This window comes from Micropterus salmoides, unplaced genomic scaffold (assembly GCF_014851395.1).
Source record: "Micropterus salmoides isolate LMB-PRFRI ecotype aquatic unplaced genomic scaffold, ASM1485139v1 Ms_hic_scaffold_147, whole genome shotgun sequence".
NCBI classification, from domain to species: Eukaryota; Metazoa; Chordata; class Actinopteri; order Centrarchiformes; family Centrarchidae; genus Micropterus; species Micropterus salmoides.
The window spans coordinates 16,701-38,461 of record NW_024040563.1 but is presented as its reverse complement, the minus strand read 5'-3'; the positions used below and the strand labels follow the sequence as shown (position 1 = coordinate 38,461).

General features: G+C 40.7%; 1 protein-coding gene across 1 annotated transcript in view; it reads left to right on the top strand.

Annotated features, from left to right (window-relative positions):
* The window catches only part of slc16a10 (solute carrier family 16 member 10), a 36,731-nt gene that overhangs the window by 7,210 nt on the left and 7,760 nt on the right, over positions 1-21,761 (top strand). Inside the window, exons 2-3 of the mRNA XM_038719493.1 lie at positions 10,951-11,095; positions 15,661-16,090. Coding sequence (XP_038575421.1) covers positions 10,951-11,095; positions 15,661-16,090 — 575 coding nt within the window. The remainder of the gene's footprint in view (positions 1-10,950; positions 11,096-15,660; positions 16,091-21,761) is intronic.

Here is a 21,761-nt window from a genome sequence, read left to right as displayed (position 1 = left end):
CTGAACTGTGAGGTCAGTGGCCTTCACATCTGTGTTTCTGTCTCTGGTTCTCTCCCTGTGGGAATGCCAGATGGGGTTATCCTGGGCCTCGTGCCATAAAAGCCACTTGCTTGTAGTCTAATGGTAGAGACCTCTGGACCAGTCCTTGATTGTGCTATTTTGAAGTAACCTAAACCCATGTGGTTGACTGACGTTCATGTCAATAACAAGAAGTCATCTGATCGTCTTTTGGCTGAATATTATTTTCACTCAGTGGGAAAGTAAAACACGACAGATGAAGCTGATGTTTTGTTCCTGGATAAGAAATGGACACACTGACAGTTAAGTTGAAAATATTGTTTTAGTATCCCTCTGAGGGCCTGCCATGCTGAGTGTGAGGTAGCGCACACACTGCAACAGACTTCACTACAGCTAGGCAGCTGACGTGCCAAGTCAGGTAGCTATAAATTCAACAAGAACTATGACCCTGACCCAGGTGTGTTTGTGCAGCACTGACGGGATGTAAGCTCTTCTGCATATTAACAAGAGGGCACATGTTTGTTTAGCTTAACACTGCTGTTACACTCTTTTCCTGTCACGAAGGATAATTTATCACGTTTTTTTAGAATGAAACAACACCACACAGCATTTGTCCCCAGCATGACTTATAGCTGGATAGCAGCCCATCCTCTGAGGCCTGCCCATCAAAGCGTTATCAGACCAGAGAAGAGGAACTCCCCGTGTGAGGCCTCTCTCTTTCTGCTAGCTTGTTTTTCACACTTTTTATTGCCTTGTCCTAATCATTTCCAGCTAAAAGCAAAGTGATATTTATTTTTTCAGAAGTTACAAATTCTTGCTTTAAGTTCTCTTCAAGATTTTTAAGAAAGTAGCATCACTTTAATTGGTGTTCATGGATGTCTCCTATTAAATGTATGAAATAATATAAAATATTCATGTATATGTTCATTGGGTTAAAATGTAACATGCCTGTTTCTGTATACCTGACAGATTTTGAAATACTGGAGTCAGCTAGCTTACATGGGCAACCTTAGTATAAAACCCCCCAACAACACTACTGGATTGAATCGCTCCAAAAAACCTTGACATGTTTTAAGCATACACAAGTTAATAACTGACAGTCCGTTTGATCTCAGGCGCATGTAAGCTTGAGCCTGAGTTTAGGTGAAGGTTGTCGAGCGATAAACCAAGAGCAGGTAAACATGTTGGAAGCAGAGCAGCACGGGGACCAATTGTTTGGCCTCCTGCACACGACACACATCATCAGACCACAGCCCGAGGGGCTGGAGAACGTATGAGCAAATGGCTGTGAAGGCCTACGGTCAGGCGTCTCGCAGTCAGTATGACAACCATGTTGATTGACAGTCAGGCATTTAAGGTGTGTATCTGCTTAGTTAGATATTACGTAAGTCAATAAGATTTGATTCAGCACCCTGCGGAAGCAGCACAACGGAGGTGTTAAAATGCAATGTGAGTCATAACAGTTCTGACATTTTTGCAGTACAGTATGTGTGAGAAAGAAAAGTGGACGCCATGATTTTGTTCCAGCACTCCATAATCGAGGGTGAATGGATAATTGATTGGACTCCAGGCACTGTGAAGAAGGAGAGATGGCCGAGAAACAGACAAAGTGGAAAAGATCTGAAGAGCATGAACAGAGAAGAAAGTTGGATGGCCAGGCAGAGACGAAGGAGTTTCAACGCTGGAGAAACCTCAGATATTTGAAATTTGGGAGGAGGGGCTTCTGAGAGAGTACTGAAGGGAGGGGGTGGATTTATTGGGCAGTTGAGATCAAATACCAACAATCCTTCTGCAGAATCACTTACTCTCCCTTTATGGGGGGATTCGTTTTTGGTGTTAGTGAGTGTGGTTGTTTAGTTACCGTATGTTTTAATTTAGCTTCAGTTTTAGATTATTATTATTATTATAGATTATTTGTAGTTGTCAGATTTATTAAAGGCATAATAAAAAGCGCAGTGTGGGTCCTTCAGTTTTCATTGTTCAGGAGGTTTTTACTGGGAGCTGAATTAACCACAGAGGTCTCCTCCTCTCCAAATAAAACAGACCTAGTGATTAAAACCAGTTGAAACACTGAATAAGTTTCACGTTAAAAATCAGTGTTTCTCTGGCACTATTCAGCACACACAGGACACTGTGAGCCCTAGCTGTCGCTAACATTTGCTCAGCTTAAATAAATATTTAGTTAGTATGTATGCTAACTAAAGTGATAAAATATGTATTTTTTAAAGATTGTATTATTTTTTATTTATTTATATAAAGTCACCTTTTGCCTGCAGTTCAGTGACTTGGATGAATAAATTAATCTAATGCTTCGATGTGGCTTCTTCATTCTGCAGATACCAGCCAGCCAAACAATTCTGGAGATACTGAGTAAAGACTAAATGAGAGACATATCCAAACTAGGGCCTGAAACCATCTTTATACTATGCACTTAAAAAGGGGGTGGACAAAAAGCTCCCCCAATCACCAACCAGCCCTGACACACCACCCCCTTCCCTTTGCTCTGACATAGAACACAACTTCCATTTAACATTTTTAATGTGGATCTCTTGTGTCCACTGCAAGGAGAAGCCATTCCAAACATTCATATGATGTGTTTTCTCTCTATTTTATGCACAGCCATAAATCACTCTGTGGCTGCTCCCCAACGTTTTTTGCTGTGTCATCAGCCATAAGGTTTTACTTCCTGTGGTGTGAGGCCAGAAAACACATTAAGGACAGGAGTTGGAACTTGAGAAGTGTGCAAAAATGTGTGTTTCTCACTGCTTCTCCCCCTCCAGTGCCTCCAGTGGAGCAGCCCAGTATAAATGGCTTCCAGCTGCTGTAAGCAGGAGATGGAGTAATGGTTGTGATGTTATATGGCCCGCTCAGGCCCAGATGTGTATCTGCAGCACCGTGAGGCCCTGTTTAGGGTTATGACTGGGGTTTTGTGATTGAACACCAAGAGCTGTAAAGTCACACGTACAAAGATTGGTTGTTGTACAGTAAGACAAAATTAAGTACACAGTTGTCAAGGAGATAAAGTTTGAGCTGAGAATAGTAGCTATAATTCCCTCAGATGCTTCCTTGCTGAGAAAAAGTAAGGCTTCACCTGTAGGCTGTAACAGGTTTTCCTTCATCTACAAAGAAAATTATTCTTATCAAATATGCCTAAACCTGATCAGACTTGACAGATGTGGATGGGGCTGAAAGCATGGACCTGTGCCAGTAACGATTAAACCCCTACACTGCAAAAATGTCAGTTTGAGCTAGTAATAAGTCTTACAGGGGAGCCAACAATTTTATACAGAACATTAGTTCAATATTCAAGAGGAGTACTACTAAGCCTATTGATATTTGATTATTGTGTGGCTCTGGAGGAGCTTTTTCACTGAGTATACCTAGAGCATTTTGTGTTTTTCTTTTTTTTTCAAACAAGTGAAAAATGATGCCAGCGTAGTGGTAGAATTCCATTTGATTCCAATGAAATCTTTGTCAGTATCTTCAAAGAAGGCCGACCATCCCAGTAATATTAACAAACTAACACATAATTTAAGAAAAATATCAAAATAAGTTTATTTGCATTGTAAACATGAGCCAGAACTTGTTTCATGTATTTTCAATAAAATCTAATTTAAGTTCAGGTGGATATTTTTTGCAGTGTACCTCTTCCTGTTGAGCTAATCCTGTCCAAATTGGGATTAATTATGAATTGTAATTGGTCAGGATCTGTAGTAAATGAATAACTGGGGCTTTCCTAATTAAGGCTTGACTGGATCATTGTAACACCAACATGCACAAACAGAAACTTGTAACACATGAAAGATATCCTGAAAGCTGCACATTCCCTGCATTTAATATCTTGCTATCTCACTCTCTGACACTCGAGTCTCTAGTAATGAAAGAGTCATTGCTCTGGCACCACTTCACTCCCATTCAAGTCCATTCCATACATGTTACAATTAATATCATTAATATCTCTTTTAGGTTACGAGTAAGAACATCTACCTATCTATCTATTTTCAAAGAAACATGTATTATCAGTTTTGGCAAGTGATGCAAATTTCAGAGCAGACAAAAGTCAATTGTGCAGACGTTCTGGCGCTCGTGGCTGTTCTTCTGTTACTGCAGCTCCCCTCTGGTGGGACATCAGTAATGAGTCTCAGCTATGTGCCAAACATGTTTTGCTTAACATAGGCCACAGCTTGTAAACCCATTAACCCTGCTGCTTGCTCTCTTTTGTTTTTTTTAGAAGGAGAATGGGTTTTCCATTTTTTTTCCTAATGAGCCAAGCAGTAGGAAACAGAGCTCATAATGTAATCCAAGGCCAGCTGGCAAACAAGGATCTCGACAACAAATTCTACACCTTCACTTTGCTTTTCTTAACTTCCTTTTCTTTCCTCCCTCTTCCCTCTCTTAAACCGTCTTCACCAGAGAAACATTTGCTCTGCCTCGTCAGAGCCAGTTCACTACAGCACAGCACGGTCCACTTCCTGACCCCAGGTCAGTGGGTCTAAAGCTCTAAAACTCTGAGCCTGGATCCTGCCCTGCTACAAATGCGTTCCCACCTTGTATGGAACAGGCCAGAGTTTTGCGTTGTCCTGCAGATAACACTGGACCTGCACAGGAGGCTCTGTCGATGCTGTGACTCACTGAGACGTCACTGACAGCTCTCACAGAGTGTCTTTGCAGCTGTTCTGTCTCAGTATATGACCATAAAAGTTGCAGATTGTAAGAGGCAATTCCACTGTTGTTGGGAGATGTAGGAGTTAATTATGGGATTTATGATGTTTTTATTGTTGAGGCTACTTAGAAAGGCAAGCTGAACACACAACAGAGAAACTGTCCTTGACAACGCGTGGATTAATGTTTTACATATTTTTAGTAGCGGCAACAGTGGCTTGTTTGAGATAAACAGAGGAACTGGACAGTTAACGTTTGCAGAAATGTCCACAATGGCTGAATGAGAAAAGAAAAGAGCACCACCTACAGAAGCTCAAATTTCATCAGAAAATCCAAAACATATTTCACTGCTGGTTACTACTACACTAAAACTGTTTAAACAAACGGTCAATGCAGTATTTCACAGTTCCTCTAAATAACAACACAAATGATAAGATGACATTATTACAAGTGACTTTACCACCAAGCTTTTACAACATATAGTAAGAACATTTTTATTACATGTGCTGAGATTTGCCAGTGCCCTTAGATGTGTAATTATCTAGGTGTTCCATTTATTTTGTTAGTGAATTTGTGATAAGTCTGATGAAAATCTAAAAAGGCTAATTAGTCTACTAAAAGAAAATACAAATGCTTTATTATTATTTTTTATGTCTTGTCAATTTTATGTTTTATGTTAATTTTTATGCACCTTTTTAGGGAAGAAAGAGGAAAACAGCAGAAGACAGCCTGTCCATGCTTCTACATTTTTGTCTCGTAGGGTAGTCTCTTATGGTCAGTTAATTCAATATGTATGTCTGGCAAATGGTTGGCCGTTTTACTGCACTTAAGTTTAAAACTGGTCAGTCCTGATCAATGTTTTAAGATGCTGGATATACAAAACCAAGTGTTTTAAAAAGCTGAAATGTTACACACACTCCTGCTCATGGCAGCTGTAGGCCTAGTTGTTCAATGCAGAAAAATGAGCCAGAGATCTTTGAAATCTGCTGCACTTAATATTCTTTTTCAGGTGACATCCCAAAACTTAAATAGAAAAGTCGTGTGGTAGAAGACTCGTAAGCTGTGGAAGATGACCAACTCTTCCTTCTGTTAAAAGTAGCGTTAGTTTGTTTAGTGTTAATATATATATTTTAAAATGCCGAAATGTAAAATCTAATAAATATACAGTGTATGACAAAGCATTTGAAAAAGCCGGTTTTCATTAACAAAACTACATCGTGACAAAACACCCAGAGAGAACTGGTACACCCTTCTGCATGGTTCCATGATGATGTGGTGATTCAGAGGGACAGCTGGTCTGGTGGTTGGAAGTAAAAGCAGTTGATTTATTAACACAATTTCCTCCTCAGTTTGTGTTTCTTCCAGTGTTAATCTGACCATCTTTAGTCAACAGATTCCTAGAATATGCTTCAGGGACTAGCTGTTTAATTAACCAAACCAAGAAAGTGGTCTCTCACACCACTGCAATATGAGCCAAGTATGCCTGTCCATTAGTTGGCTCCATTAACTTTGGTTAATAGATAACTCTAGCTGCTTTAATGCAAGCTTTCTGAATTTATTTACAAATTGAATTGAGGTCATTAGTGATTCATTTAGGGACATTTTGTTGTTTACACACTTTGTCTTATTTGATGTTCTCTGCCAGTGATTGCCAACCAGGGGTATTTGTACCCTTGGAGGTACGTCTGTAGTTGTTTACCTGGAAAAAATAAAATTAGATTTGATGAAAAATATATTCACATACAAGTATATAGGAGGTGTCATGGTGATCTTGTGTGTATTTAAAATAACCAGTAAGCTACCAGCTATGACAGGCTGACTGTACAGTAGTTATATTACCAACCTAAATCCTCTGTAACACAACAATTAAGAGTGTGTGAGAACTAGTTAAAAAGAGCAAAGACATAGTAACATAATTCCCTAAAACTAGAAGAAAAATGGTTGAAATGGTTAGCTAAATGATAAAGAACTGAAATAACTAAAGGTAATGAATACACAGAGGCACAAGCGTTTTATGCAGTTTTCACTGCTGTAGGTTCGGTCTTTGTGGGGTGAGCGGGTTCAGAGCGCAGGGGTTTCCAGCTAGGAGTCTTTAACAAGGCAGACAGAGGACTTAGGGCAACTCTGCCTCGTCTGTCAGTGTCCAAGCGGAGCCCGCGGCTAACGCTGGATGTCACTGGGACAGAGAGAATCCTGATATTACATTTTTCTATCTGGAATTCCTCTTTGTCTGAAGCGTAAATGCTTTTAAATCGAGAGAGCCAGCAGATGAAACCGCAACAGTAATTTCCTGTTGTCCTTGAGGGATTTTTTACCCTTCTTGTTCACTGCTATTTATTACATTATGTAGCTTAAAGCAGGCTGATATCCCCATAAATATGAGACCAGGCAGAGTGGACCCCATTGAATTTGGTGCATTTCTGACTGCAGTGTCTGGAATAGATCCTAAGAAGCTTTGACAGTGTGTTGGCTCATGCTGAGTAACCAGAGCGGGACACTGAGCGAGACGACGGTAACTCAGTAGAGGTCATACGTCACTATTTTTATATGTGGAAATATGTACAGATTTTGACCACGGGCTCTGTGTCCAGTAAACATCTGTTGATCTTGTCAGATTTGTTTTGACTCACACCTCACTGAGAGTAAGCAAGTTTGGCAAGATAAATAGGTATCTAACCACTCATACTTCAGCATCCGTAAAATAAATAAAGCTTATGAAACTTCAATGAATTGGAGGGCAGCAGTGTGGGATATATGAAGGCAATGCCCCAAATGACTGTGGTTCTGAAATGTCTCTCAAATATTGGGTAGATTCTCATAACCCTTTTGTGCAGACATTGAAGGTCCCAAGACAATATATCCCAATGACTTTGGTTATGCCTTGACCTTTTATCTAGTGCCTCCATGAGGTTGACAAATTAGATTTTTAGTAAAATCACTCAAAGAATATTGGATGGATGCCATGAAATGTGGTATAGATAATCAAGGTTCAGTCAAGAGGTTGAATTGTAATACCTTTGATGATCCCCTGACTTTGTATTTAATGCCACCAGTTTTTTTTTTTATTAGCCTGAGAAATATCTCCACATCTTACTACATCATTGGCACAATATTTTGTACAGACATTCTTGGTTCCCAGACCATGTATCTCAATAACTTTGGTGACCCCTTTGACCTTTGCTCGAACACCACTACTGAAACATTTGAAATTGATGTGGGTAAAATGTCTCAAAAACTATTGAATGGATTGCCATGAAAGTTGGACAATCATGTTCTCCTAAGAATGAATTGTAATAACGTCGGTGATCCCATGACTTCTGATCCATTGCCATCACCAGGTCATATATTTTAATTTGTCCAACAGTTTGGTTGATTTACCAAATATCTGCAAAACTAATGACATTCCCATCAGCCTCAGCTGTACGCTAGTGCTGATGTTAGATGCTCACAGTGCAGTTATGTTAGCAGCATTAAAACTACTAAATGACATTGAAACTTGACACAGTTGTCTACTTTGTCTATATCTTGTGCAGGCTTGTCAGCCATACATTTGCTGTTGCAGTATCTAGTATAGGATGTGTGATTTGATTGGAGACTTTAATAAAGTCATGCCTACCAATATGGGTGTGCGATGTGTATTGTTTTAACGATGAGCAGACATTATCGAGTAGTCTACATCACTCACTTTCTCAAAAACACCTTGTCCAAGCAGTCACTGCCTCATGCATCATGCATGCACTACACGTGAGTTAAACAAGCAACAGCGCCTGAAAAATTCATGACCGAATTTAATAATGAGTGAACAATCAGCACCAGAAGATAAAACACTGACACCACCAGCCTCACAATCTACGTTGTTAGACTGAATCACTAAAGGCGGATCAACCTCACTTGCATGGAGGTGGTTTGGCTTTAAAAAGATGGATGCTGCTAATAGATCTCAATCTGCAAACTAAAAACTGTTTTTTGTTAAAGGTTCAGTGTGTAAGTTTTAGTGGCATCTAGTGGTGCATTCACTTGCTCCTTGGATGGTCAATAATACGTGTGGGCCTCCATTTGTCCTAATTTCACTTATCACCTTACTACTAATAAACCAGTCGACTACTACTAACGTTACTACTTCTTCTACTTCTTTTTCTTCTTTGTACATTCCGTTTGGGCTACTGTAGAAACATGGCGGGGCAATATGGCGACGTCCATGTAAGAGAACCTGCGGTGTATGTAGATAGAAATGGCTCATTCTAAGGTAATAAAAACAAAATGGTTCATTATGTAAGGTGTTTATACACCACTGAAAACATAGTTAAGGAAATTATACTGCATTTCTGTCAATAGATCCTAAATATTACACACTGAACCTTGAAAGACCATGAACTCGGGGCGTGGTTAGCTCACTTGGTGGAGTGCGCTCCCCTTTGCTGCATGTCGCCCCCTGTCGCTCGCTCCCTCATTTCCTATCTGTGTATCCACTGTTCTATCAATAAAGGCTAAAAAAGTATTCCTGTTAACCATTCCTGTTCAGTCGGGAAGTACAGGGGAGACTTTGTTTTTTCCAGGGCCACAGTCGTTACTAACTTCAGGGCTAACCCCCCTTCACTCTTTCTTTATCAGTTGGCAAGGAACACACACTCCAAATTAGTCTTGAGAAGCTGCAGTCTTTATTCCCCTGCCATTGTAACTTACACTATACATTACTGCTAAATTAAGGGCTTATTATTGACCCCTAGCTCTCTGCTCTGCTCTGCTGCCATTCATCAGCGTTCACACACACACACACACACTTGCTCCGTCTCCTCCTCCTCTCCCACACACGCTACACTCACACATGATTTTTACATTGAAGGATGCCTTCCTACCATGACCCCTACCTACCAAACATCAGTCACTTCTGGCTTCCCCATCCTCTCTATGGTCAAAGGACGTTGCACAAGGGCTTGCACAATTTGTTTGTGTGTATGTCAGCACATACATGCCTGCCATCTGTTTTAAAAACAACTTGTGACAATGCCTTACAGATAGAGTTTCTATGAGTTTGCCCACAGTTATCTACAAACACTCATTCATTCTGCTTTTCTTTGGTAAATCCCTCAATGATCACGGTAATTTTCCAATGCTGTTGCTATCCCAGAAATGCCTTTTAACGTATCTTAAAGGTCTGCTGCAGCATGTGACAGTGATATTTAACCTTAAACTCAAACAAGACTTCTGACCAAGCATTAAGCTAACACTGTAAATGTTTCCTGACGTTTCCTGGTGGTCAGAGTTTTAGCTCTATTGAGAAGCTGCAGTCTAACTTGAGGCAGATCTCAATTGAAATTTAAATAATCACTTGGGATGATTTGAACAATAAATAACCATTTTTCTGCTCTGGTAACATTACTGTAGGCTGAAAATGTGAAATACTGTAGGGAAGGAATAAGAGACCAGCTTTGAAGCCTAGTGCCACTTTCCTGCCTGAGATTAAATACCTAGTAAATAAGACTAAATATCTAGTCTTGCTGAGGTTTGTCAGTGGGCCCAGGTAAAGCAGTACACATGAACCTAGAGTTAGGCAATATGTATACAGGGTACGCTATATATTATAGGGTTACCCTAGCAATTTCCACAAAATGTTGTGCATTGCAATATAAATTGTTATTTAATATAAAATGACATATACCATGTCAAGATTTTATCCATATTCCTCACCCCTGCCTGAACCTATTATAGGAATGCTATTTTGACAGTATGTTCTTACCCAAGATGAAGATGATGTCTCCATAGTATCTGTGAGCGTAGTGTTGAAATCACACATAAGTGTTTTTCTGATAACTCTTTCCTGTCCACTCATGGTGTGTTCCTGCTGTTGCACGTTGTACACTTGGTCTCCATAGCTTTTACCAAACATGTTTTCTTTAAAAATAGATGCAGATACAAACAATGTACTGTATGACTGATGAAGCAGATCCAAAAAAGGAAACTTATGACATGTGAGACACTTGGCGACCGGTTGCTTGAGTAAATATACTGTGCAGTGTGTGGGTGTGTGTGTGTGTGTGTGTGTGGGTGTGTGTGTGCATGGATTGAAGAGCAACTGTGTTCTATTATTGCATCACCGGGCTTTGTTTTGTAGTCAGCATCTGTAGCAGAATATTAAATGACACAGTCTTCCTGGAGACAGTTCTGTTTGGTGTCTTTAACAGTTGTCTTTAAAAAAGGAAAATGATTGTTGTTGTTTGAGATTTTCCCGTACATTCGTTCACTCTTGCTTTCTTTCTCTGTGTCCTGCAGCGTGGGTGGGCTCCCTCTCCATGGGGATGATCTTCTTCTGCTCTCCCATCGTCAGCGTCTTCACAGACGTTCTTGGCTGCAGACTTACCGCAGTGGGCGGCGCTGCAGTCGGCCTGGTCGGCCTACTGGCCAGCTCCTTTGTCACGTAAGGAAGTCTGAGAAGTCTGAGTCTAAGAAAATCTGCTACCACTGCATACAGTATATTATGTGACATCAGTTAGCCAACATGGTTAACCCATCATAGTTTTAGATATATTGAATGATTAGGAGCTTGACTGTTTAGATATGTGTTTCTTGAATCAGTAACTGCTGTAACTTTTTTGGGGAAACAAGGTGTGAAGACAACATTAACATATAATCATCTTTTCAGTTGATATGGCAAACTTGTAAGCAAACAGTTCCTATTTTGAACATCCAGCAGGTATGGAGCAACATAATCATTCATTTGGAGAGGTATTTGAATCCACCTAATGAATGTGAGTCCAATATTCACTCTCTTTTAGCTCTGTCTTTGGTCTCTACAGGCTTCAGACCCTTTAGTTGCTAAATGCTCCGCTATTCCATCCAGCTAGTTTCTGACTTTGTCTGTCTGCAGTTTGGTGCTGAGCTTTTCACTCTGAGTGTATGAGGCGCTGCACTTAGGACTCCGTTGTCAATAATTTCCTGGAATTCCATACTCATCTACACGTGAGGAAAAACTCACACAACCGCACAGAAATACCTGATCCAAACAAAGCGGCAAGTGCTCAAACCTCACCTTGTCATCATGTTTAAGTGCAATAAATAAGTAATAAAACAGCTGAATTACCGCTTATCATGTGACTGTCAAACAGCACTTCACAGCAGGCTGACAGCAGAGTTCAGCAGCGGACAGTGCAAAGGTGCAAAATTTCTTTGCCATGTGTTCATTGCAAGTTATTTTCTAAAGCCGACATTGAGATTTATTTATTTATTTACCCCAAACAGGACTTTGAAACTACTTGGAAGTACTATCCTGTATTTATTTGAACCTTTACCACTAGACAGGAATCATTTTATTTTGTTGTGCTCTTTAATGTAATTTGCTATGGTTGAAAGGCTTGGTGGACAAAAGTCACACTTGTGATCACTTTTTAAAATATATCAGTAAGCAAAACTTTAAGTACCTCTTAGAGGAATGAGGCTCCTTGTTTTTGCAGTCCATTCCCTTTGTAAGGTGCATAGTACTGGAAACCAGTCTGTACCAGTCAGGGACGTGCACAGACATTTTGGTAGGCAGGGGCTCAAGTGAAAAAAGGCACTTCTCATAATTATTTATAAAAAATAAATAAACAATACATTAATATATTAACACAACTCTGACTTCCATCCAATATATTTTAATTCCCTCACACTCACGCAATTGTTTGCAATAAATCACTTTTAGTTTTTTTTTTATAGTGATTGGAATAGCCTACATTACACTATAAAATCAACAACAATCTTCACACTAAACTGTGGCATTGGGCTGCAGGCATAGTTAAAATACATTTTATTTAAATACTTTTTTTTTCACAAGCAAGATACCAAATGAGTAAAGATAACCTTCAGCTTCACACAGCCAAGCAACAAAATCATGAATTGCCTGAATACATTAATGCATTCAAATAGAGTATTATTGTTGCTATTACTATATTACACTTACCACACGCACACGCACACGCACACGCACACACACACACACACACAAACACACACACACACACACTAGTGATGGTGACCTGGACTTAGTTTCACATTTGAGGTACGGCTGTCTGTGTCATGTAAAGATCAGTATACCACAAACTAATTGAATATATAGTTATTAGATGAGGAGCCTACCATCAAAACTATGAAGTTACTGTTTCAGGCAGGACACTTTTTTCATATAGTGGTCAATTTTGAGACTTTGGTCTATTTTGCTTCCATGTCTGCTTTTACTCTAATGGAAATAAAACTTCCAAGAATTCATCTTTAGATGGTGTTGGTTTTAAGCCTGCTACCCTCCATCTGTTTGCATCTGTAGATTTCTTCTAAATTAACCAAAACAAGCTAATCTGCATATTTACCTAGAACATTTCAGAGGAAAATGCTCTTGATGTAGGTCATTAACTGGGGAAGTTCTGTGGTGATATGCTTTAGTTATTTTGTTTATCCTATTTACCTGCAGTGCCTTGTTCAATGTGTGCAAATTAGCGCATTTTAATTAGTTAACGCCTAATTTGCATATCAAGGTGGTAATAGTGATGACGTTATTAGGCACAAATGTTACTGTTTTCACCAGTAGTGCCTCCATTAAGTACATTACATTAGCCTGACTTTGCTAAACTTCCGCTAAGCTACATTTGCTCAGCTCATGAATGTTAGCAAGTATAGGCCTATATTTGCCTTTGGTCTTTTGTTTAATTAGCCGTAAGCTGTAAGAGAGGAAGAGAGAGAGGGGGAGAGAGAGAGAGGACATCGGAACTTTCCGACCTGATATTTAGTTTTTTTCCCCAAAATAAATATATTTGTTTGAGGGGAAAGCTGTGCAAAACTGGAATAAATATAATGTATATTCATTTATTTAAAAGGAAGAAAAAGTGCTGGCGCTGAAGCCCCTTTTTATGGCACGGTTATTGGTATGAGGAACTTTTAAAACTAATCTATTCTGTGATATGATGTCTTGGTTGTTTACTTTGAACTTGAATAAATCAAATTGGATAAGCCTTATAAATGAAAACACAGATATCCTGATGTCTTCTAGATAGTTTGATAGTTGCCTTTGGTAATTAATAGCACTGTGGAAAATGGCATCCTGTGTTTTAGGGGTAGTGAGAGTATAGAGGATCTTCATATTCTAGTATAGATAGTAAGTGGATTGTATAATTTGATCTGAAAGGAGAAACAAGCTCTGTTCCTGTGTAAGAATCCATTTTGAATGTATAGTTTTTGAGCGAGGTACTCACTATGACTTGGGATAAGCTGCTATTCAACCAAATCCCCTAGTCCAGTGCGTGGTTGTAAAATATATTTTTATTTATGTATAGAGTAAATAGCAGGGGGCCTAATATTGAGAGGTGCATTCATAAACCATCTGGGGAATAGAACTCTTCCAGAAAGATATGATTTGAACAAGCAGCTTATTTACCAAAATGTTGTGATCTGCATGATCCTCTGCTGCTGGCAACTGAACAGCTTCTCCTTGAGCTGTTGGTGGATAAGTAGGCAGCAAACTATAGTTTGGAACAAGGATGAAAGAGTTATTTTCTACTATTACCCAACATCTGTAAACCAACAGCAGTCAATTAGTCTTGTTTTTTTATACAGTCAAATGCAGATAATGAAAAACAGCAAGGAGCAGCCATAATAAGACATGTTTTACTTGCTTAATCTTGTTGTTGGAGTTATATGATTAATGGGCAAACCACTACAAAATGAGCCATCACTGGCCACTTTATTAGGTACACATTTCTAGTATTGGCTTAATTCTTTGTGGCATACTTTCAACAAGGTGTTGGGAACATTCCTCAGAGACTTTGGTCCATATTGACATGGTAACATCACACAATTGCTGCAGATTTGTCAACTGCACATACAGGATCCGAATCTCCCGTTCCACCACATCCCAAAGGTGCTCTGTTGGATTGAGATCTGGAGTACATTGTCATGTTCAAGAAACCAGTTTGAGATGATTTGAGCTTTTTGACATGGTGCATTATCCTGCTGGAAGTGGCCATCAGAAGATGGTACACTGTGATCAGAAAGGGATGGACATGGTCAGCAACAACACTCAGGGAGGCTGTGGTGTTTAAACGATGCTCAGTTGGTACTAAAGGGACCAAAGTGTGCCGAGAAAATATCCCCCACACCATTACACCAACACTAGCAGCCTGACCCGTTGATACAAGGCGGGATGGATCCGTGCTTTCATGTTGTTTATGTCATCTGAATGTTGCAGCTGAAATCGAGACTCATCAGACCAGGCAATGATTTTCCAATCTTCTATTGTCCAGTGTTGGTGAGCCTGTGTGAATTGTAGCCTCAGTTTCCTGTTTTTAGCTGTCAGGAGTGGCACCCGGTGTGGTCTTCTGCTGCTGTAGCCCATCTGCTTCAAGGTTTGACGTGTTGTGCGTTCAGAAATGGTATTATGCACACCTTGGTTGTAACAAGTGGTTATTTGAGTTACTGTTGCCTTCCTGTAATCTCCAACCAGTCTGCCCATTCTCCTCTGACATCAACAAGGCTTGTTGGTCCACACAACTCACTGGATATTTTTTCTTTATCTGACCATTTTCTGTAAACCCTAGAGATGGTTGTGGTGAAAATCCCAGCAGATCAGCAGTTTCTGAAATACTCACCAGCCCATCTGGCACCAACAACCATGTTCAACATTCAGAATCACCTAAATCCCCTTTCTTCTCCACTCTGATGCTCAGTTTGAACTTCATGAAGTTGTCTTGACTACGTCTACATGCCTAAATGAGTTGGTGCCATGTGATTGGCTGATTAGCTATTTGTGTTAACAAGCAATTGAACGTGTGTACCTAATAAAGTGGCCGGTGAGTGTATATACAGCTCATGGGACTTTTCTTATAGCCAGTGCCATGAGAATTTGTTAGGAGCCCTAATGCAAATCAGTAGCTGGCTATTTGCTGCGAGACATCTTTGGATGAATTGCAGTGAGTCAAAAGGATGTACAGTGATGTATCTTGTTGTTTTATGTCCTCACAGGTCCCTGGGTCCCATGTACTTCACCTATGGCATTGTGTTTGCCTGCGGCTGCTCTTTCGCCTACCAGCCTAGCCTGGTCATCCTGGGCCACTACTTCAAGAAGCGCCTGGGCCTGGTGAACGGCATTGTGACGGCCGGAAGCAGCATCTTCACCATCACCCTGCCCTTCTTGCTTTCGGGCCTGCTGGAAAAAGTGGGCCTCCAACACACCATGCGCGTCCTCTGCATCCTTATGTTTGTGTTGATGCTGGCCGGCTTCACCTACAAGCCCCTGCTACCTGTCAAATCTGCCAATACCCGTACAGGCAGCCGGTGCCCACCCATGAGTCAGATCTTCAACATCAATATCTGGAAGTCTTTGGGATATCGCATTTGGGCCTTTGGTATCCCTGCAGCCCTCTATGGCTACTTTGTGCCTTATGTTCATCTGGTAAGTTTGTGTTTTCTACATACTTCTTCATTCATCTGCTCTCTCAAACAAATTTGATTTCACTGACCTTCATACATACTACGTATTTATATTTTGTTTGTGTTGCTGGGTATCAGTAGCCCACTCTCTGGGTCAAAGGTCAGTCTGATGATGAATAGTAATGCCAACAGAGAGATTCCATAGTGCGATTTCGCTGTATCCTAATCTAATGATTTGGATGTGTTTGTTGGCACGAGGGAAGAATACGTGCGAGAGGTCACAGAAATCAAAACTGTTACTAGCAATGTGAGTTTTATTATTGTGAAAGGTGAAAGGAAGGGAAGCCCAGCCAGGTATTCAGTGACCGTACAGAGTATTAGCATGAGATGGTTGAGGACCATACAGTATATAAGATTGTCTCTGCACGTTAGGAAGATCTAAGTAAGGAAGAGACACCCTTCAAATATTTTATGAGACGCATTACAGCATGATCTTATTTTAATACTGTAGGTCAGAAAAACACTTCATTTAATACCTCAATACCTCATAAATATTAATTTTGTGATCTTTGATTCAGACAACTATGCCAACGTTTTGCAGCATTTAAAAAAACTAAAATACTAAATACTAAAGCTACCCTAATTGGTGATAGTTTTTAAACACTTTCTGGCACTGCACTTTTCACAATGATGTTATATCTGCTGTCTGCCGGCCATTTAATATCCAAACAAATGATCCTGACACTATTAGTAAAGTGAGTGTCACAGCTGCCTTAACTAATGTGCAGAAATAAACTGAATCAGGAATATTATGTAATTTTTTATGGAATTAATTTTGTCTTTAAGAGTGATCCCTGCCAGCTACGCAGAGCGTCAGTGTTTTTCATTGTGTGTATCCTTGAGGCCTAACAAAGATATTGAAGGCATTTTCTCTCTCATGAAACACTGCAAAGCTGATTCTTTTATAGTATTTTGAAACCTACATTTTTTTTACATACATGCTACCAGTCTTCTTCTCCTGTACTCTTTGCCAGCAGCTTACTACTTTTCACTGTGTGTTACTGCCACCTGGAGTCGTCTTCTTCTTGTTTATCTCCTTAAAGGGCCAGAGGTTGACCTTATAGCAATGATCTGTACATCCAGGCTGTGATTTGTGAAGAAAGCAGAGGGGGGATGTTTTTTTCTTGAAAATGATGAACCCTTGCATCACTAGTGAAGTAGCATTGATCACTCTGAGGGGGGGATAAATTTTGAGCCAGCAAACCAGAAAGGGTGAAATCCCATGCACCCACCCGCAAATGTGTACATCTAAATGGAACATACTCCAGCCAAAAGCTGAATCTCACAGTGTATATACTGAAACCTGCAGCCGTTAACGTGACTGCATTCCACAAACTGTACATCACGGCAGCTTCCCAATTCTCTCACAGCAGTGTGTGTCCACATGAGATACGTCAGCTGTAATGTAACCAAATATGACAGCAAGATTCAATCTGCACATCTCATTTCAGTCAAGACAGCTCTGTAAACAGGTTTCACCTTCGCTCAATCTCCCTTTGTTTTAGCTATAAGATGGGAAAATATGATTTTGGAGAAAACATCTTCTTGGGAGGGCTGGAGAGCAGAGTCTGGATGTGCTGGACGGACTCAGAAGGTGATGTTTATTTGGACACGATGACTGTTATTGGAGAGAGATCAGCCTGTCCCGGGGATCCCAGCTTGTGTTTTCCCAACACTTCTCCTGTGTCTACTATTCAGACTGGGACACCACAGGGGCCTGGCTGCAGCCTTGGCGCCACCCCTGGCCTTATAGCCCCAGCAGCTTTCCTTCCCTAGACACAGAGCCCCCCTCCTTGCACTTGGCCTGCATGGGAAGAAAAAGAAGGAAAAGACATGGGTCAAGCCGCACATTGTTCAGCCTTTCAGGAAGGGAGTCCTATCAGGCCCTCAAAACCTCTCCATACTTTTCTTTCTCTGTTGTGTTTGTGTGCATGAGAGAGTGTTTCTTTGCATAAAATGCTGGGTGCTGCCTTTTAGAGCCACGCTGCCACAGTTCCATGTGTGTTTTTCCTCTTTCCAAATCAAGCTGTACATATCTGAAGACTGTAAAAGTGTAAAGTCCAGTTTAGCTAGAGTGACATGCAAACACGTTTCCTAGGACTGCTGATTTGAGATAAGATGTTGGTATTACGGTTTGGCTATGTTTGTTGTGTGAGTGGGTAAAGAAAAGGCGTGGTAGTGTATTATCAAGGGCAGAGTGGTAAATAAGTTGAATATATTTGCGAAATAGCCAACATATTGAAGAACAGCACATGAGACAGTTTGATCCTATCAGGCGGACAGATAACGCATGTCATCCTCCCCTTGCTGAAGCAGTATGGCTGAAACATAGCAGCATATAGAATATTACTTTCTCATGGAAAGCTGCCTCTACTGTGAAAATAAACTTGTTTCAGTGTGTTTGATGATGAGCACCTGCAGGGCTGCAGTGTGTGGGCTGGAAGAGGGCTGAATGTTTAATGACCATTAAACAGCCAAGTAGAGAGAGCAGAGAGAATGTGGGCTGGTGAACAGTGGGGCTCTGACAGGGAAAACTCACCCTGAAACACACTATTAAAGCAGCTTTTAAGAGTGTAGAGACTTTTTCACTCGTCATGGCAGGAGAAGCTGTATGCTTGTGTGCCTTTTTATTTTGCAGGGGTTCTGATGTTCTCGGCCACAAGGCCATCTGTGAAGCTCTGAGTTATATCACATGTGAAAGTGGGCAGTCGGACTACTTCCTGTTGCAGTCTTCTATGCAGCTTTGTTAAGCAACACTCTTCGATCCATTCATTTCCATATAGAATTATTTGTTTGCCAGTCATTCAAGGGATTGGTGGAAATATCGCATCAAGTAGCATCTTTTTTTTGGTCGGTGTGCAGCAATGTGGAGTGACAGGCGTTTGGAGAAACTACAAACTACAAGGCTCCATGATAAACACTGGCATGACACAGGCGGAAACAGAGGAGCAGCAAAGTTTCTCTTGCTTTTTATTTGTAATGAGTAAACACATGAAACAGCACCGTCCTACAACCTCTCAGGAAGACTCCAATACAAAACAAACATAATTGATGCAACTTGTGAATGAGTCAGAGAGTTCAATAGGGAATGTCTTCTTCTGTCTGCCTGAACCATCCAGTGGTGTTAACCCTGCTGGTCACTTTGACTGAAGGACCGTGTTTTATAGATTTCCTCCTCATGTCTGTCCAGTAATCAAAAAAACAGCACAAGATCACAGCAGATAAATGTAGCTGCCCAGATTCATCTTATCAGGGGAAGTTGGGACGTGGGGTTTTTGCTTGCAAGTGTTTTCCTAGCTTGTGATCTTGCGTCTTGGCTACATGATCCACTTGACCAGATCATAGTGTACTGTGCCTGATGTATGCAGTGTTATGTAGTAAACACATTGCACCACAGTGGATTCCTTCAGATGTAAAACCATCCATCTCCTTCAACTGAAGCAATACATTTCACGTCTGCACAAAGCCTTGGGGTAGTTGGTGTGAGTTATATCTCAGAGTCCTTCATCATAAAACATATATTATTATGAATTCAACAGTCCATTTCCATTACCAGAGTGAGATCAGGAGCCTAAAATAGTGACTGAAGAGTTGTGTGAACACCATTTACTATCAACCATCACTGCTTTACCTGATAATAGTAATGATAAGCTAAGACAAAATAGCAAATCTAACATGTGGACCTCTCAAACAGAACTTCAGCTGGGAGAATGCGAACTGAAAATGACCTCCCGGGGTTAGCTGGGCGTGTGTGTCATCAATTACTCTGCTAATCCATACACACACACACACACTGAGCCTCCATTTATTACGCCTGCAGCGCTGCTTCTTGGATGTGTGGATCCCCACTGAGGACACTGCTGAGCACAGAGCATGGTGTTGTGACCATAAGTCATCCAGAGGTCTTTGCAGATGGACCTGCACGGGGGGGGGGGCAGCAGCAGACAGACAGACAGGCCCTTTGAGCAGGACTGCTGCAGTCTGCCTGGAGGTAGATGTAGCTGGCAGCGCTCCACACAGCAGGCCCTCCTTTTCTTCGGGCCTCACAGATTGGTGCTTTGGGGTAGGAGGATCTGCTTTTCTCACTAGTCAATTAGAGAAAAACAGAAGACAAATGAGGAATGTTGAAATATGTTGGATAAGGGTGCTGATGGGTAGCAGTAGTAGGCTGTGACATGGTAGCAACAACAAACTCCTGGCTAAAAAATGGCTGATACAGTCCAAAGCCGGGGGAATTAAACATTTCAAAACCACATACAATTACAACCAAATTTCTGCAGAAGTATGGAGAACGCTGAGTAAGTGGAGTGTAAACTTCCTCCTTTTTTCATTTTTACACTGCCACTTTAAAAAACAAATATCTAAGCTTTTATGTCTGTATAAAATCCTGGAATCACTTTTGGCACTTTTGCACGATGAAAGAAAAACGATTCTTTATTATTTGTACAGTAACATTGTTACATTTCATTCAGAACTTTAACACTTTAAATCATAAAATAAACAGAAATGGTTTTGACTGCTGTCAAGCGCGTCCTATAGACCTGTGAGATTTTACCCCTCTCTACAGTTCTCTCAGAGTTCAGATCTCTCCACATGTGTTCAGTGGGATTTAGATCTGGACTCGTTGCTGTCGATGTGTGTTTTGGGCCACTGTCCAACCCTGGACCCATGACCTTCGACGGAGCTTTGTGACTCTATTTAGAACATTGTGCTCCAAAATACCGCGATAGTCTCCCAATTTCATGATGCCATGCACAGATCCATGGCACCCAGTACCAGAAGGAGCAAAGCAAACCCAAAACATCAGTAAATGTTTGACTGATACACGTTATTTTTGGTTTTTATTTGGATATTATTTCTCACTATCTGCGTTTTACCAAAAGCTGTAATTTGGTCATCTGTCCGCAGGATATTATCTCAGAAGGATCTTGGCTTGTTCAGGTGTGTTTTGGCAAACTTGAGCCGGGCTTTCCGGGCTGTCTCTCTCGTGTCTGAATATCATCTCGAATTTGTTATGCAGCTGTCTGTGGTCCTTTCCCCACCATTCAAATAATTCTTCGCTGCAAACATTGGTCAACTTTTCTCTTGTGTCTCTTTTCATGGAGGTCGGCTACTGTGCCATGGACCTTGAACTTCTTGATTAACACCGGACACGGTGGACACGGGAACATCAAGGTCTCTGGAGATTTCCAGGACTTGTGGACTTGAGATTGTCCACGTTTTGCTACAGTCTTCCGTCTGGAGAGTCTGTCTTTTCTGGATGCTCAGTGTGGTACGCAGGTGACGCAAAACAGCAGAATGAGTACTTTGCTCTATTTAAACTAGTTGAATGAGCGATTATTACCCTGCAGGCACCTGAGACTCACAATAGGTGAGTTCAAGGGGAATTACCTACTTAAAATCCATTATTTCTCGCAACCTCCAAAAACGGTGCCAATAATATTTTTGAATTTCTGTGTGGAATAAGATAGGAATCTGTATTTTCTTCAGCTAGTGTTGTTTTGTTCCCCTGCAAACCAAAGAACTACCATACCAAAATATGCTTTCATATTGTAACGTTGTGGAAGGCCCCTGGAGGAAAATAATGTCCTGCTAAGAAACTGCTGATGTTACATTAACATTATTAATGATAA